General features: G+C 43.5%; 1 protein-coding gene across 1 annotated transcript in view; it reads left to right on the top strand.

Moving 5' to 3' along the window:
- The window catches only part of LOC147101631 (uncharacterized), a 688,387-nt gene that overhangs the window by 360,291 nt on the left and 309,862 nt on the right, over positions 1-18,234 (top strand). The window contains 3 exon segments of the mRNA XM_085965351.1: positions 7,451-7,504; positions 10,560-10,604; positions 16,283-16,336. Of these exon segments, the coding sequence (XP_085821477.1) occupies positions 7,451-7,504; positions 10,560-10,604; positions 16,283-16,336 (153 nt within the window).

The raw sequence follows: 18,234 nt of genomic DNA, 5'->3' as shown, positions 1-18,234 counted from the left end.
CTAAAAAAAAAATTTAAAAAAAAAAAAAATTAAAAAAAAAAAATTAAATCTGCTAAAGAATCCTGTTCTCTGAAGCAAAGCTGCCCTCTGTGGCAATATAAGTTTTTGGCAGATGCCATAACCACTGGTTGTGGAATTACTAAATTTCTACTAAAGTGATTGCAGATTCGACACATGCACCTTTTTACTTCTTTCCTGAGTAGTTGATTTTGACCTTGATTTTTGATTGACATATCAGAAGCAAAGAATGGCTTTCTATCATTCTGTGTGTTTTAAACAATACATTGAATACATGCAAAATGAGCTATAAATTCATCACTTCATTAAAATGAGACTAATTAAACATTTTATTGATTTCTGCTTGAATGAGTATAATTCAGTAAAATAACTTCACACTGAGGGCTGGATTTTACTCACCGAGACGAGTTGGGGTGGGACTGCTGCCTTCCGGATTCTAGCCCCGCCCCCAGCGATGTCCGACACACAGACGCTTTATTCCCCTGATTGGCCTTGTTAAGCCCCGCCCTGCAGGCTTGCCGGCTAATTAAGGGAAAGCTGGTGTCAGATGACGTCAGTTAATGACGTTTCATCTGCCGGTTTTCTTAAAGGCACATGAACCATAATTTTTTGACAGATGATTTGACAGTGTTCGGCAGCATTGAGGTGCTGTCAAACACTGACACTCACTGTACAACGGTGAGCCCTTGCACCCAGGCTCTCCAATGACTCTCTCCTTAGGATGAAACAGATGGCAGCTGTAGGTGAGGGTACAGAAGCGAGCTGTCACTTCTCCAATTGAGGTGAGGCCACACAAACATTTCAAAGCTTGTCACCTACAGAAAAAGCTAAACACATTAAAAATGACTTTCCCAACATTTCCTTACCTCTGATACTCACCAGTGTCCCATTGTATCCTTCACACCACTTCTGCAGCTGTCATCTGTACACCAACAGTACAACAGACCCACAGCATGCCTCACTTACCCTGGCGGGGTTCCCCGACATCGGGAAGCCCGCAGCAGAAGTCTTAAAAATTGGAAAAAGCCTCTTAACTGCCTGTTAACTACCTGTTAACAGACAGTTAAGTGGCTATAATCCTCTTCCCGCCACTAGGAATTGGGTCCCTGCACAAATCGGGGACCCAACTCCCGGGAAGATTGGTTGGAGGCAGGTTGGGAGCAGGTTCGGGATCCGCTCCCATTCTTTTTGACTTTCCCAGCAGTCCCGCCTCCAAACCCGCCTCCTCAGGGCTGGTAAAATCCAGCCCTGAATATTTAATTACATCCAGGTACCTAAACATGTTGTTGATGCACAGGTGAATCTGATGGTCATTCCAGCAAGTGTTTAATTTATTTTAAAGGAAGTTTTCTTTTAGATTTATATTTTATTTTCATAAGTTTATTAAAAATTTAATTTGGTGGCCAGTACTGTGATTGAATTTCCACAAGCTTGCCCTCAGAATCTTGCAGTAAGTTCAAACGTTTAACCTGTGATGCTGCTGCAGAATGAATGTGAAATGTGTAACTCACCAGGCCCTTCACTGTATCTTACATCCATCATTGTGAGCCACAAGAGAGAGTTTTAGATTGGTAGCTTAATACATGGTGCATTTCTGCTTCATACTCTTCATAGAATCATACAGTACAGGAGGCGTCCATTCGGCCCATCGTGTCTGTGCCGGCTCTTTGAAAGAGCTCTCCAATTAGTCCCTCTCCCCTGCTCTTTTCCCCATAGCCCTGAAAATGTCTCCTTTTCAAGTATTTATCCAATTCTCTTTTGAAAGTCACTATTAAATCTGCTTCCACCACCTTTTCAGGTAGTGCGTTCCAGATCATAACTCGTTACATAAAAAAAATTCTCCTTATTTTCCCCCTGGATTTTTTGCCAATTATCTTAAATCTGTGCCCTCTGGTTACTGACCCTCCTGCCAGTGGAAACAGTTTCTCCATACTCCACTCTATCAAAACCCCTCTATTAAACCGCCCCTTAACCTTCTTTTCTCTAAGGAGAACAACCACAGCTCCTGTAATCTCTACACGTAGCTGAATCCCTGGTCCCTAGAGGGGTGAGGCCATGGAGGGATTTGAAAGCGAGGATGAGAATTTTAATATCGAGGCGTTGCTTAACTGGCAGCCAATGTAGGTCAGCGAGTACAGGGGTGATGGGTGAACGGGGCTTGGTGCGCGTTAGGACACGGGCAGCAGAATTTTGGATGACCTCAAGTTTACGGAGGGTAGAAAGTGGGAGGCCAGCCAGGAGTGCGTTGGAATAGTCAAGTCTAGAGGTAACAAAGGCATGGATGAGGGTTGCAGCAACAGATGAGCTGAGGCAGGGGCGGAGTCGGACGATGTTACGAGGGTGGAAATAGCCTTAACCAACATTGACTGGATGGCATGAGGGTCCGTGTCCTCTTTTGACCCTGAACATCAGCAAAGACCCTCCCCAAATTCTTGAATGAGCAGAGTTTTACAAGTTGGTGAGGGGGAAAGGAAGTGCTTTTTAAGGAAGAGGAAGCCATACTTATTAGAGGCAGCTTTAACACTGGAGCACTTCTAGACACAAAAGGCATCAAGGGGTATGGGGAGAGAGTGGGAATATGGTATTGAGATAGACGATCAGCCATGATCGTGTTGAATTGCGGAGCAGGCTCGAAGGGCCAAATGGCCGACTCCTGCTCCTATGTTTCTATGGAGCGATGTTGGGGTTTCCATTTCGGATCAGAGGCCCAAAATGTCAATTGAAGAAGAATGAATAAGGATGGAGTCAACAAAGGTATGAGGTGGTAACTGCTGGTTGGACCTGCAGTAGTCATGAAGAAATTACCTTTTAATAATTGAAAGAAGTGAGATTTTCACTGCCCTATTGAAGAGCATGGATATCAACCTGCAGCAATACAGAAATTGTACTGCGAAAGGAATGGTCTGAAGGCAGGCATTCTGAAGTGGAAAAAGGCGAATTGAATCTTCAGCAAAAGAGTCAATCATTATATTGGAGGCAGCTTTGTCTCCACCACACCCCATTTACACCTAAATGTGGCCACGCACAACTCCAACTCCATCATCAAGTTTGCTGATGACACTACCGTTCTAGGCCTGATCACAGATGGCGACAAGACAGGCTACAGGGAGGAGGTAAGAGCTCTAGCAGAATGGTGCAAGTACAACAACCTCTCCCTCAACATCAGCAAAACAAAGGAGATGATCGTGGACTACAGGAAGTGGCAGGGGGAGGGACACACCCCAATCTACATCGAAGGGGCTGAGGTGGAGAGGGTCAGCAGCTTCAAATTCCTGGGTGTATTCATTACGGAGGACTTAACGTGGTCACATCATATCGACGTCGTAACGAAGAAGGCATGCCAACGCCTGTTCTTCCTCAGGAGACTGAAGAAATTTGGAATGGCCCCCCAGATTCTCACCAACTTCTACCGGTGCACCATCGAGAGTATCCTGTCCGGCTGCATCACTACCTGGTATGGCAACTGCACCGCCATAGACTGCAAGGCTCTACAGATGGTGGTGAAAGCTGCACAACGTACTATAGGAATTAAACTACCTGCTGTCCAGGATATCTACCCCGAGAGGTGCCGGGGGAAGGCCCTGAGAATCATTAAAGATGCGAGCCACCCCAGCCACAACCTCTTCGCCCTGCTCCCGTCCGGTAAGAGATACCGAAGCATACAGTCTCGTACCAGCAGGTTTCGAAACAGCTTCTACCACAGGCCATAAGACTCATGAACGTATAATTTATTATTATTTATTACTGTTGTTTTATTTATTATTACAAGTAGACTATCCTTTATCCGAACTTCCGAAAACCTCTAAAAACCGAAAGTTTTTTCGTTCAGCGTAAGTCGTGCGCACAACATGACCAGAGTGGCGCACGACTTACGCTGAGCAGGGCAGAGGGTCACAGAGTTCCCTCCTGGGTAGGAGAATGCAGGCTGAGCCGGGCAGTGTGAAGGAGGCACCGGGAGAGTGAACCCAACAATACAGCGGCCCGTCCGATAGCTGCAGCGGCCCGTCCGATATTCTTTTCTCCCCCCTCCCACCCGACCCGACCCGAACCGCGGCCCGTCCGATATTCTTTTCTCCCCCCTCCCACCCGACCCGACCCGAACCGCGGCCCGTCCGATATTCTTTTCGACCCCCCGCCGACCCCGACCCCCCGCCGACCCCCCGCTGACCCCGACCCCGACCCCCGACAAATTTCCCAATACCTTCTGAAATCCAAAAAATTCCGAAAACCGAAACTCAGCTGGTCCCAAGGCTTTCGGATAAGGGATAGTGTACCTGTACTGTATTTCTATTAGTATTTTATCATTGTTATGCCATATTTATTCCAATGTTGGGAGGACTCGTAAAAATCAACATTTCATTGTGCAGTGCACACGTCTGCTGCATATATGACAAATAAAATTGAAAATTGAAAAAAAAATTGAAAAATAAAGATGGGGTGCTGGCAGGACCAAAATCATGTGGGGGATTAACGCTCGTTCTGAGTTTAGGCAGCTGGAGCAGCAGCCAGGATCAGGTGGGGGCCTCACTAATATAGCAGATTGGGGTCTAATGACACAGTTAAGACCCAATGCCATTTTTGTCTCTACCCATGTTGCCACTGCCTGTTCCTTTATCTGCCCAGAAACCATGGGTGGGACAAGTGGGTAGGTGGCCATTGCCAACGGTTATTTAAACGGATCCTTGGCCGCAGTAAGGGAAAGCTGGAAACGGGTCTGGCACACATCTTGTGTGTTTTGAGCCTCTGAAGGCTTCCAATATTCGCCACTGTAGGTGATACAAACGTTTTTCCCTGTCACTTTACTCCCAACGCTTCCACCCGTCTTGTACAAGGTAATGCTGCAAGCGCATCAAAATCAAGTCCTGCTGGATTTCCTGCCCTGCCCATGGGTGAGTTGTCTATAAGGAGCACGACTAGCACTGGCAGCTTGACAATTCAGTGTTACCGAGGCCCAACCACGAAAATTGCTTTGGCAACTTCATCGGACAGGCAAATGCAGACATCCTGCCCAGAGTCCACCTAATATACACAAGAAACAAAAATCGCCCCCATTATGAGTGGAGGTGATTACTGAAATGCAGAAGGGGCAAAGTGAGCGAACATGCCCCTATAAAACACTTGTGTTAAAGGCCTATAGAAAGACTTTCAAGAATTCAAGCGGTGATCAAAGTTCACTGGACTGTGGTGGATCACAGTGAAGTTTGCTGCAACTATATCTTGATGAATCCGGCTTGAAACACCCTACCCTAACCCTAACCAACTAACCGGACATGTCAGCTGTGGCTCAGTGGGCAGCACCCTCGCTCTGAGTCAGGAGGTTGTGGATTCAAGTCCCCACTCCAGAAACTTAAGCACAAAAATCCAGACTGACACTCCCAGTGCAGTGCTGAGGGAGCGCTGCACTGTTGGAGGTGCCGTTTTTCAGATGAGATGTTAAACCGAGACCCTGTCTGCTCCCTCAGCTGGATGTAAAAGATCTCATGGCACTATTTTGAAGAAGAGCAGGGGAGTTCTCCCCGGTGTCCTGGCCAATATTTATCCTTCAATCAACATTACTAAAAAAAAACATTATCTGATCATTATCACATTGCTGTTTGTGGGAGCTTGCTATGCGCAAATTGGCTGCTGCGTTTCCTACATTACAACAGTGACTACACTTCAAAAAGTACTTCATTGGCTGTAAAGCGTTTTGAGACATCCGGTGGTCATGAAACGCGCTATAGAAATGCAAGCCTACCTTTTTTTTCTTTTAACCCCAACCCTAACCAGGCCAGTCCTCCCACTACCAACCCTGCAAGCTCTTTCTGTCCCAAATACAATAAGCAGTTTTCTCTGTTCCAGCTACCGTCAGCAATCCCCCATCTCATAAACCTCCTGTCCAACTATTGTCAGTAACCCTGTGTTTCTCCTTTTCAAATGCAATGAACATCCTTTTGCCTCTGCCACAAATACAATCAGAAGCTCGCTAGCTTTTACGCTGTTCCTGCCATAGTGGCAATCAATAATATCCTGACCTGAGCTACCATTTTTCCCCATGTTGTAGCGAGCTGGCGTCTGCCTTGCACACTTCTTCCAACTCAATCAACAGTTCCCTCCCCCACGCTCTCCTATGCCTCCACAATCTATAAATCCCGAGACTCACAGACTGGTGTTCTCTCAGCTACAATATTGCCCTCTTTTAATCTTTCTTACCACACTACAACCACTATATTTCAATTATTGTAACTGCAAACAGAACCATATCACCCTACTTTTCATGCAAATTTTGCTCCCGTTTGTAGCTGTTAGGTATTAGATTCTTAACTCAGTGGCAGCAATAAAGTTAGAATCACGGGCTTGACTAACAATCAAACTTGATGCCCTCAGTTGGCCATATTTGCATGTACCTGACCAAGTTGCTAAATGAACAATTTCTATTTGGTTGGAAGGAAAATCTTGCCTCAATACGGTGAAACAGGAATTACGGTTATGTATGTTGCTTTCTTCCTTTTAAACAAGCAATTATTATCATTTAACAATGTTCCATATTGCTAATCAGAAGGGCGACTTTAAAAAGTCATTATTTAGAAATGTTCTGTGACACAATTGGGACTATTTGGACTGCGCAGTTGCTAATTGGAAACTTTTTTTTTATATAAGAGTATGAATCTAGCCCAACCCTACAGTGATGAAGCATTACTGTCATTGATAGAGGAACTTGTTGGTTTGTTTAATATTTATGTATAGAGGCGCAATTCCATTTTAACCACAAAACAGCAATGAGAAAATCTAATTTAGGCCAAAGTTAATAAACAGCAGCGCCCCGAGGAGAGCGGCCACATCGAAAAGTCATAATTATATTTTAAAGTCCCATTTAAATACACAAAAAGTAAGTCAGTGGTACTATATGTTATATTGTCCTTTGACACAGGCGCAAAACCAATCCAGAGAGAGGAGTGAAAGTCTCTTCTGTAGCTGGTGTTAATGGGCTCCGTGATATGAATGTGGATAGTATTAATTCAATCCGCAGAAGGTGGAAATTTACAGTAGAAAAGTATTTTAAAATTTGGGCATTATGGAGCATTAATTTAGCCCAATTGGCAATTAGTCGATTTACTAGATAGGCACTAGACAAAATTGCTGAAAGGTGTCATAAGAGTAGAGCGTGTTGGAAATGGGAATGTCATCTAGCAGCAGCAACTAGCAGTGTGTCATAAAACCTTGCTGTCAGTAAAAATTTGTATTGCAGCTGCCCTGATCTGGGAGCGCTTGATGTCGTTCACTGCTTAAGAGTATGTAGGAATTCCATTTCCCGATGGAACTAAGGACCTGTTCTCATAAAATGAGATTTGGTTTCCCCCCCCCCCCCCCCCTCATTTTACTGCTTTATTTGATGTTGGCAAAGGCCAATACGAGCCATAGACTTTAATTGTCTCTTTGCTGTTCTTGGCAGGGTGACATGGGGCGTCTTGGGAAGATGGGCTTGCCTGGACGACGTGGACCGAAGGTGAGCTGGATTATTCCAACTCTTTTTTCTGTTAATTGATCAGACAAGTGATTGTTTCTGTGCTAGATTATGTTACTAACCAATGGCTGACATTCCTTCTGTCAATTATTGTAGCAAAGAAAGTCGCAAATTTTTCAGTAAAGTTATTAGACAAGTGGAAACTCACCGCCAAGTGTCAATGTTACTGTATGTCAAAAGTAATCCAACTTAATTGGTTGAAGTTGCTAGTCATAATACTGTCTGGGAATAAAGTGTGTTTGAGTGCTGATTGATCTTTCAATGCAAATATTAAAAACATCTAAGATTTTTAACTTTGATTATACAGTACTGAGAATTCTGTACATTTTGGTCTTGTGCATTTTAAAAAATCTGTCTTTTACTATTTAGCGCAATAAAGATACAGAAAATTATTTATACAGATTTCAAATGCAAATTGTGTAATGTAAAAGCTGAAAAATGTGTTCGGTACTTAGAAGGTTAAGTAGCATTGCGTTCCCTATATCATCTGAAGATGTATAAAATCTGTTGCCAAAACAGAATTTGTGGCAAAAATCAAAATTAATTCAGGCTATTTTGAACACCGTTTAACAAAATATATATCCAATCTATCTGACATTTGGGAAAAAGAATAGCAATGTCATGCTCTAAAGATACACATTGGAAATATATTGTACATCAGCTAATGAATATGCACTGCATTTGTTTGAAAACATAATACATTGTTCTACATAATATAAACTGATACTAATTGCAACCAAAGTCGGAATTCTCTGCAGGTAGGCGGGTTGGCGGAGTGGCGGGGTGGGGGGGGGTCTCCGAGGCGGGAGGGAACCCTGGGAGGCCGTGTTTCCCGCAGGCCATGTGCCGGCTTTAACGGCAGGGCCTGATTTGCATGTGAGGCCTCGGTTTCCCGCCCACAGCCAGCCAGATTGAGGGGGCGCGGGTTGGCCGGAGGATCGGCGGTGGGGAGAAGGAGGATTGGGGCCGGCCTCAGCATCATCGGTGGGGTTGGGGAGAGGCCTCATGGTGGGGATCGGAGACCCGGGAAGGCGATCGGAGGCCTCGTGGGGGAAGGGTCTCCGATCGAGGGGGAGGGGTGGGTTAGGCAGGGACACTGGACCCAGGAGGTCGGTATAAAGACACTTTCCTCCTGGATGCAGCCGTCCCCGCCTCGGTTTAACTGCCGGATTTCATGAATTGTGTGAAACCCGTCCACAGGCAGTTAAATTCAAAATGGAGGTGAAAAAAGAGGCTGCCGGCCTCATTATAATATTTAAAGTGACGTACCGCCCCCCGGGAGCGGGTTGGCCGCCCCCCTTCCCGCCTCCGTTAAAACCAGAAGTGGGCGAACCGGTGGCGGGATCAGGTCGGGAATCCCATTTTTAACAATTTAACTGCCCCTACGCTCCAAACCCACCCGTTTTTTATGGGGAAAATTCTGGCCCAAGAATGGGCATCATGTAATTTTAATATAACCACCCAATTGTCTTTCCTTAGGGTTAGCAGAACAGCCACTCATGTTGGTTTAAAGTTGTGAAGTATTTTGAGGTACACCACCGTTAAAAATTAGCACTACCTCCTACACAAATTCCCATGGTACTGATTGCTCTGAGTATGCATACTGTAGGTAGTTTTGCGTAGGTTTTTTTTTGTTGTTCAGCCAAGTGTCTGATATAAACAAAAATCATGACCATGTTTAAAAGCCTCCAACTCAAGCTCCGGAGAACGTCACAAGTAGAGTTTGTTTGCACACTGTTTCCCAATCAATTGGCAATTCAATTCAGCCAAAGAATAGGAACTGCAGGGGTGAACATCTGTGGCTCAATTATGTTAATAAAAATATTGGTGTGAGTGTAAAGCGATTCCTTATTTTATACTCTTGCTAGCTTGGAGGTTGTTTACTCTCTTGTTCACTAAAGTTCAATAAGCTTTTTTATGGGGTGTGTAGGAATCATGAAAAAACACAGACAAAATGTTCAGTTGCACGATGTGTGTGATACAACTTCTGTCAACCATGAAGGAAATGGGTGTGTTTGTCTGAGTACCTCACCATCACTAAGGCCGCCTATTTCCACCTCCGTAACATCGTCCGACTCTGCCCCATCTCAGCTCATTTGCTGCTGAAACCCTCATCCATGCCTTTGTTATCTCTAGACTTGACTATTCCAACACACTCCTGACCGGCCTCCCACCTTCTAGCCTCCGTAAACTTGAGGTCATCCAAAACTCTGCTGCCCGTGTCCTAACTCGCACCAAGTCCCGTTCACCCATCACCCCTGTGCTCGCTGACCTACATTGGCTCCCGGTTAAGCGACGCCTCGATTTTAAAATTCTCATCCTTGTTTTCAAATCCCTCCATGGCCTCGCCCCCTCCCTATCTCTGTAACCTCCTCATGCGCTAGAACCCTCTGAGATCTCTGTGCTCCTCCAATTCTGGCATCTTATGCATCCCCGATTTTAATCGCTCCACCATTGGTGGCCGTGCCCTCAGCTGCTGAGGCCCAAAGTTCTGGAATTGCCTCCCTAAACGTCTCCGCCTCTCTACATCTCTCTCCTCCTTTAAGGCCTTCCTTAAAACCTACCTCTTTGACCAAGCTTTTGGTTATTTGCCCTAATATCTCTATGTGGCTCGGTGCCAAATTTCATTTGATAACTCTCCTGGAAAGCGCTTTGCGACATTTTACTCAGTTAAAGATGCTGTATAGATACAAGTTGTTGTTGTTATATAATAACTGACCTCTGAGTGTTACTCTGTGAACCTTTGTTAGATAAGTGACATTGGGGTTGAATTTCTGCGAGTATCATACGCCATAACTTCAGCGGCAGCTCCATGGGAAATCCTGTAAACACCATTCACTCTGTTTCTCCGAAGTTTCTGCAGATCATTCACTAAGGCTAGGGCAGACCATCGGGAAATTCAGTCCCATTATTTGGTGCTTTTTAATATTTTAATGATTTGTACCTTAACATTGAACATATTCAGGAACCTGACATCCACATGCCTCTAATATGTGTCTTTTTTCCTATTTACTAAACTATCTGCTTGTTTTCCTAGGGGCTGATGGGAAACCCTGGAGCACCAGGACTGAAAGGTGATAAGGTGATCTGAATACTCCCTTATTGCACTGTGATGTAATATCAAAACTCCCTCCCAGCACCTGAGTTTAATATTCCCTTATTGCACTGTGACATCATAATATTTACAAAGCATGGTGTCTAATACTCTCTTTCGTAATACTCCCTCACTGCGCTGAATTAGTATAACACTTCCTTATAACAGAGTATGTTTTATTTTATTGCACTAATTTAGAAAAAACATTTTCTCGCACCATTGGTTTAATATTAATTCTCCCTCTAGCATGGAGTTTAATCCCCCATCACTACTTCTGATTTAGCTTTAATACTTTTTAAGCACTGAGTTTCATGACTTTTTACAAAACAATATTTAATACTCCTTTATTGCACTGTAGTGTAGTTTTAATATTTATTAGGATGAATTAACACTCCTTTTTTGCCCATAATTAAAATTTCCATCCATCCTTTATATACTTATTGCTCCTGTTTAGGTACCTTTTGCTACACACCACCCCTGTGCAAGGAGATAGAGGAGCAACTTGCTGATACAACTCTGTAACTGTGCATGAAGAGCTGCACAATAGTAGCTCAGAACGACTTAATCAACATTTTTAAACATGCTCCTTCCCTTTCTCTCATTCGGGAAGTACCTAGTCTCTACTGGGAACGGTCCTGATGGCATGGCCAAGTTTGGGAACTCAATCTGTGGGGAATTACGGGTAAAAAGCCACAAGCTATCCTTCTGTGACACAGCATGTTGGGCCGTCAGTGTGTTGTGCCAGACTTCAAACTGTCCAAGCATCCTTGCTGCTAGACACTACTGTCTGGTTTGGTCTAATATGCACTTTGAACATATATATTCGCTTATCACCCACTGGGCACGGGTAATCACGGCTCGCCCTCACATTTGTTCCTCTTCATACTCGTTTCATTAAAAAAAAAATGATTGTTTGTAGTGCTTTATATACTATTCCTTTCCACGATAACCACGTGCCTCTATATTAATTACTTCTTGGGCAAAGGTTATTTTAAGATAAAGAATCTGTGCAACTCATTCCAGTCTATGTCACATTGCTTACACTGAGACTGTAACCACACTTCCTATTTAATCACTGCAGTCTAATGAAAAATGTAACTAGGTTTGCAAATTTGAAGTTTATTTAAACAATACAGCTGTTAAGGAAATATTCTTCACACGTTATTCTAGATATAGTTAAAGTCTCCCGCAGTAAACAGATGTCTTTTATAAATACTTTATGCACTGAAAACAATTTTTTTTATTTTGCAAGCTGTAGTTTAATCCTCTTTTTTTATTCATTCATGGAATGTAGGCGTCGCTGGCAAGGCCAGCATTTATTGCCCATCCCTAATTGCCCTTGAGAAGGTGGTGGTGAGCCGCCTTCTTGAACCGCTGCAGTCCGTGTGGTGAAGGTACTCCCACAGAGCTGTTCGACTTTTTCGTAGCAGTTTGGTACAACGGAGTGGCTTGCTGGGCCATTTCAGAGGGCAGTTAAGAGTCAACCACATTGCTGTGGGTCTGGAGCCACATGTAGGTCAGAAGTGATTTGGTCAAAGTTTTCAAGATATTAAGGGGAACTGATAGGGTAGATAGAGAGAAACTATTTCCGCTGGTTGGGGAGTCTAGGACTCAGGGACATAGTCTAAATGTTAGAACCAGACCTTTCAGGAGTGAAGTTAAGAAACACTTCTACACACAAAGGATGGTAGAAGTTTTCAACCCTCTTCCGCAAATGGCTGTTGAATGGCGGAACAGGCTCGAGGAGCGAAATGGCCTACTCCTGTTCCTATGTTCCATATATTCACAACCTTTCATGGCCACATAGGTCCCTTCCTTGAGTTTATATAATAAATTATCATAGGTAATAAAATATTTTTCAATCATTTGTTTTATGCAAATTCTTTGCGTTTTATAAGATTTATTAGCCTGTATTTAGCATAATTATTCTACGTTTTTATTAAACAACTATGACTAACTTATTACTTTAAGGAAAGTAATGTTCCTATTTGTTTGATTTGGGTTGAACATGTAACGATGAGCTTACAAATTGCTGCAACATATAAGCACATTCATGAAGATTTCTCCTGATTGGCATTTCTACTAAAATTCTAATTATCTTCTTTTTGACTGCTGAACAAATTACAAGAAATGTTCATGAACATATTTTTAATGTGACTACACATTGTGGCCAGAGCAATTCTTTCCCCAGTATTTTCATAGAATCATAGAATGGTTACAGCACAGAAGGAGGCCATTCAGCCTATCGAGCCCGTGCCGGCTCTCTGTAAGAGCACTTCAGCTAGTCCCACTCCCCCGTCCTTTCCGCATAGTCCTGCAATTTTGTTTTCCTTCAGGTACTTATCCAGTTCCCTTTTGAAAGCCATGATTGAGTCTGCCTCCACCACCCTTTCAGGCAGCGCATTCCAGATCCTAACCACTCGCTGCGTAAAAAAAGTTTTTCCCCATGTCGCCTTCGATTCTTCTGCCAACAATCTGTGCTCTCTGGTTCTCGTCCCTTCCGCCAATGGGAACAGTTTCTCTCTATCTACTCTGTCCAGACCCCTCGTGATTTTGAACACCTCTATCAAATCTCCTCTCAACCTTCTCTGCTCCAAGGAGAACAACCCCAGCTTCTCCAGTCTATCCACGTAACTGAAGTCCCTCATCCCTGGAATCATTCTCATAAATCTTTTCTGCACCCTCTCTAAGGCCTTCACATCCTTCCTAAAGTGCGGTGCCCAGAATTGGGCACAATACTCCCAGTTGAGGCCGAACCAGTGTTTTTAATTGTTTTTATTCTATTAGTAACCTGTGAGTTTGAAAAGCTGAAAAACTTAATAGATTTGAGTTATCTTTCACCCATCCACTGTTACAAATCAGCCATTTGTTATAGAAACCGCCCAATTTCCACTGAAACTCCGTCAGTTTCTACAGTGGGGCGACCGATCCACAAAGCCAGTTTTATGCCCAGGCGGCAAGTTCAACATCTACCCCATTATATCGAATCAGGGAGCTAGATTTGCTTCCAACACTTCACCGTACATGGGTGAACTATAAATCAAATGAATTACCTTTTTCAGCTTTTCTGCAGTCTATCTGGAGCCTTTAACCAGCAGTGTTAAAAACAGAATGATTTCATCTGTGATGGAACGGCATAAAACTTGAGCTAATAACAATAAATACTTATCTTAAAAAGATCACTTAAAAGAAACTTAAGTCAAAGAATGTCAATACAGCATCAACTTGAGCAGGAGGGAGTGTTCTTCTAAGACTGAGAGTTCCTTTTATATTGGTGATGTTCACCTGCCTGCAATGTTACCTTTATGTTTGTGGTAATTGCTCTGTAATCATTTGAAAACTTTTTAAAATACGTATTTAATAGAAAATGCACCATCCTGTTTCAACACAAATGTGCTGAAAAAACATGAATGTGGGTTTTAAAGAGTGCTTGTCATGGACAAGTGAACCAGTTCTTTTTGAAATGTTCATGAAAGGAAGGATTATCAGAAAAGGAAGACTTTGAATTCCAAAACTTATAGAAGGCAAAAGAGCCACTCAGTTTCTAGTCAAAAGCAAAGTACTGCGGGTGCTGGAGATCGGAAATGAAAACAGAAAATGCTGGAAATACTCAGCAGGTCAGGCAGCATCTGTGGAGAGGGAAACAGAGTTAACGTTTCAGGTTGATAACCTTTCTAGCCAAGTCTCATTAAGAGATACATTCAGATTCAACCACATTCTTCAGCTTTCAGCCTGAAAACACAATGGCTGATCATGTAGTAATGTAACGTCTCAAGTCCACTCTCTCTTCTGTTCCTGAGCTGTAACCACAAATCTCAAATCCATCACTACCCAATGTGGTTAATTGATTGGCCATTTTGGAACAGTGGAGGTCTCACATAGAAACATAGAAGATAGGAGCAGGAGTAGGCCATTCGGCCCCTCGAGCCTGTTCCGCCATTTAATGAGATCATGGCTGATCATCCAAATTCAGTACCCTGTCCCTGCTTTCTCCCCATATCCCTTGATCCCTTTAGCCTTAAGAAATATATCTAACTCCTTCTTGAATATATTTAATGAATTGGCCTCAACGGCCTTCTGTGGTAGAGAATTCCACAGGTTCACCACTCTCTGGGTGAAGAAATTCCTCCTCATCTCTGTCCTAAATGGCTTATCCCTTATCCTTAGACTGTGACCCCTGGTTCTGGACTCCCCCGCCATCGGGAACATCCTTCCTGCATCTAGTCTGTCTAGTCCTGTTAGAATTTTATAAGTTTCAATGAGATCCTCTCTCATTCTTCTAAACTCTAGTGAATACAAGCCCAAACGACCCAATCTCTCTTCATACGTCATTCCTGCCATCCCAGGTATCAGTCTGGTGAATCTTCGCTGCACTCCCTCCATGGCATGAACAACCTTCCTCAGATAAGGCGACCAAAACTGCACACAATACTCAAGGTGTGGTCTCACCAAGGCCCTGTACAACTGCAGCAAGACATCCTTGTTCCTGTACTCGAATCCTCTTGCTATGAAGACCAACATACCATTTGCCTTCTTAACCGCCTGCTGCACCTGCATGCTTACCTTCAGCGACTGGTGCACAAGGACACCCAGGTGTCACATGTGAGAGAACACTGTGTTTGCCAAACGGTGTCAGTGTTTCCTGTTAGTTGATTAACGTGAATAGATCTGTGTCAGGTTTTTCCAGTTTGTCAGCAGAAGGATTGGTGAAGTTAAGAACCTATAAGGGGAAATTCTGTAGAAAAAGTCAAACACAAATGTGTTGACAATACCTTGCACTCAAAATGACCCCAAACCCGTTGTGAAATAAAGATTTCTTTTGATTGCCTTTTATGTTGCAGGTTTGGTTAAAACACATAAAGGCCTAGAAATTGGTCTCGGGCAGAGGCACAACACGGGCCTTATCGGAACAGTGCAACTGAATATCGGGTGCCGCTCCCATACCGCCCGCTTAGCGCCACCGTCCCAGACAAATTTCTAGGCCAATACATTTTATTACAATCTCGTCTGGTTTTCATTTGGTGAGAAAATTGCACTATTGTTAAAGCTATTACTGTATAAGTGTGCATTGTTCAAATTAAAGCGATAAGCCTATGGAAAATGTTCCAAACTTTGCACAACACAGGAGCATTTCACCACCAGAGATAATTCACTGCAGAGTGTTTTACTGATTGTGATGCAGACTAAATTTTGCCAACTAAATTTCTGCACAGTACTGAATGGTGTGGAAGAGTATGAGGCAATTTTATTGTTATCACATAGCCTTAATGTGACATGGCAATTCTTCAATACTTTGCAGTTGTGCTGTGTCTATAGTGATGAGGCAATACCCTAATACTGTGTTCTTGTACAGTGTCTATGGTTAGAAACAATACTCAAACTCGTATTTTACTGTGGGCCTGCAGTCACTAGACAGCACCGTAACGCTGCACCGTTATACTCCATTTAGAGTTGTGAAGCAGTGTCCTAAGCTGAGTCTAGAGTGATGGAGTAATACGTTGGCTTGTACAGTATGTTTAGAGTGACAAGCGAATGGTCTAACTGTGCTGTCTTGTTCATTATATTGAGATTGGTGAGGCAATGCTACAGATCTGTGCTGTTCTACTGTGTGTTTAGAGGGATGAGGCAATGCTCTAACACTATGCTGTCTTGTACTGTGAGTTTAGGGTGACGAGGGCATTCCAGGAATACCAGGAGAACCGGGTTTCCCTGGCGATAAGGTAAGTTTTGCAATAGTTTGACAAAAAGTGTGAACTTTGAAAATTCAACCTACTTAATTTCCAATTTATACCTGGTACTTAAAAAGTAAACATTGATTTCAGTAGCGGGTTCATAGTGGTATGAATGTCACCGCTTTCTTGTTGAGTGTTCCCTAGTTTCATCTTTTAAGCTCAGTGCTTTCCTCTACAAATAAACTGCAGTGCCATTTTCCTGCTACTTCAGAGTAATTCCTAAGGTACAAGAAAGAAAAGGCTGAGAAAGCATTTGTTTCACACTAATACAGCCACTTAACATCTGTAGTTTCTGAATTTATTTCCTTTAGTAATTAGTTGCGATCTTGACAAAATGCACCAATATGTCAAGATGAGAGTTCAGATGTATTTTTGTACCTGATTTCCATCAGATTCAGATCTTTTGAATCAGAATCGCAACACAAAAAACATTTAACTTTTTTTAAAAAGCATTTAAATCAAAATGAAGATGGAGCAAGATGTACTATTCGTCAGTGAGAAACAGTGAGCTTCCGGACATCGCTAGGAAGACGCTGCTCGTCCCTCAGAAGCCACGAATGGTCAGGAAGGCAATCAGGCAAGGTCTTTACGTCAGGCAAGGTCTTTACGTCAGGCAAGGCCTTGATGACCGGAAGATAACAGGAAAATTGACACCTTGTATGTGAAGTAAAACTACTACACTTCATGGAACGTGCTGAGCATGGCAGCCTCGCTATGCACAAGAAGTTCAAATAGTCAAGATGACCTAGAATCATAGAATTATTACAGCACTTCGGCCCGTCGAGCCCATGCACGCTCTCTGCAGGAGTACTTCAGCTAGTCCCACTCCCCTGCCCTTTCCACGTAATCCTGCAAATTTCTTTCCTTCAGGTACTTATCCAATTCCCTTTTGAAAGCCACAACTGAATCTGCCTCCACCACCCTTTCAGGCAGTGCATTCCAGATCCTAACCACTCGCTGCGTAAAAAAGTTTTTCCTCATGTCACCTTTTGGTTCTTCTGCCAATCACCTTAAATCTGCGTCCTCTGGTTCTCGACCCTTCCGCCAATGGGAACAGTTTCTCTCTATCTACTCTGCCTAGAACCCTCATGATTTTGAACACCTCTATTAAATCTCCTCTCAGCCTTCTCTGCTCTAAGGAGAACAACCCCAGCTTCTCCAGTCTATCCACGTAACTGAAGTCCCTCATCCCTGGAATAATTCTTGTAAATGATCTGCGCCAGAATTTTGGACTTGATGGAGTGAATCTTGGCTTTGTGTGATAGTATATCGGCAGCCCGTTTTACATCTCAAACGGAATTGCTGACTCGCTATCACTCATTTTATACTATCGCACAAAGTCAGGAACTACCCCGATATGTTTACATTTTTTTTGTTCTTGGTATGTGGACCTCACTGGCTAGGCCACTTTTATTTCCCATCCCTAGTTGACCTGAAAAGATGGAGATGATCCTTCTCTTTGAACTGCTGAAATGCTTGCGGTGATGGTGTTCCCATAACAGTGTTAGGTAGGGAATTCCAATATATTGAGCCAGTGACGATGAAGGAACGATGATATACGTCCAAATCAGGATGGTATATGACCTGGAGGGAAACTGGGAGGTGATGTTGTTCTCACAACACTGCTGCTCTTGTGCTTCTTGCTGGTAGAGGTTGCAAGGGAGGAAGCTGTTATCGCAGTAACCTTGGTGAGCTGCTGCACTGCATCCTGTAGATTATACGTACTGCAGCCGCAGTGCCCCAGTGGTGGAAGGGGTGGATACTGAATCAAGTGACTGGGACACTCGCCCATCCAGACAAGTGGCGAGTATCCCATCACACACCTGATTTGAGCCTTGTAGATGGTGGAAAAGCTTTGAGGGGTTAGGAGGCGAATCACTCATCGT

Source organism: Somniosus microcephalus, chromosome 23 (genome assembly GCF_052327205.1).
Source record: "Somniosus microcephalus isolate GS21.2 chromosome 23, FLI_Smic_1.0, whole genome shotgun sequence".
NCBI classification, from domain to species: domain Eukaryota; kingdom Metazoa; phylum Chordata; class Chondrichthyes; order Squaliformes; family Somniosidae; genus Somniosus; species Somniosus microcephalus.
The sequence above is the reverse complement of the archived record's forward strand: the minus strand, read 5'-3'. Positions and strand labels throughout refer to the sequence as shown.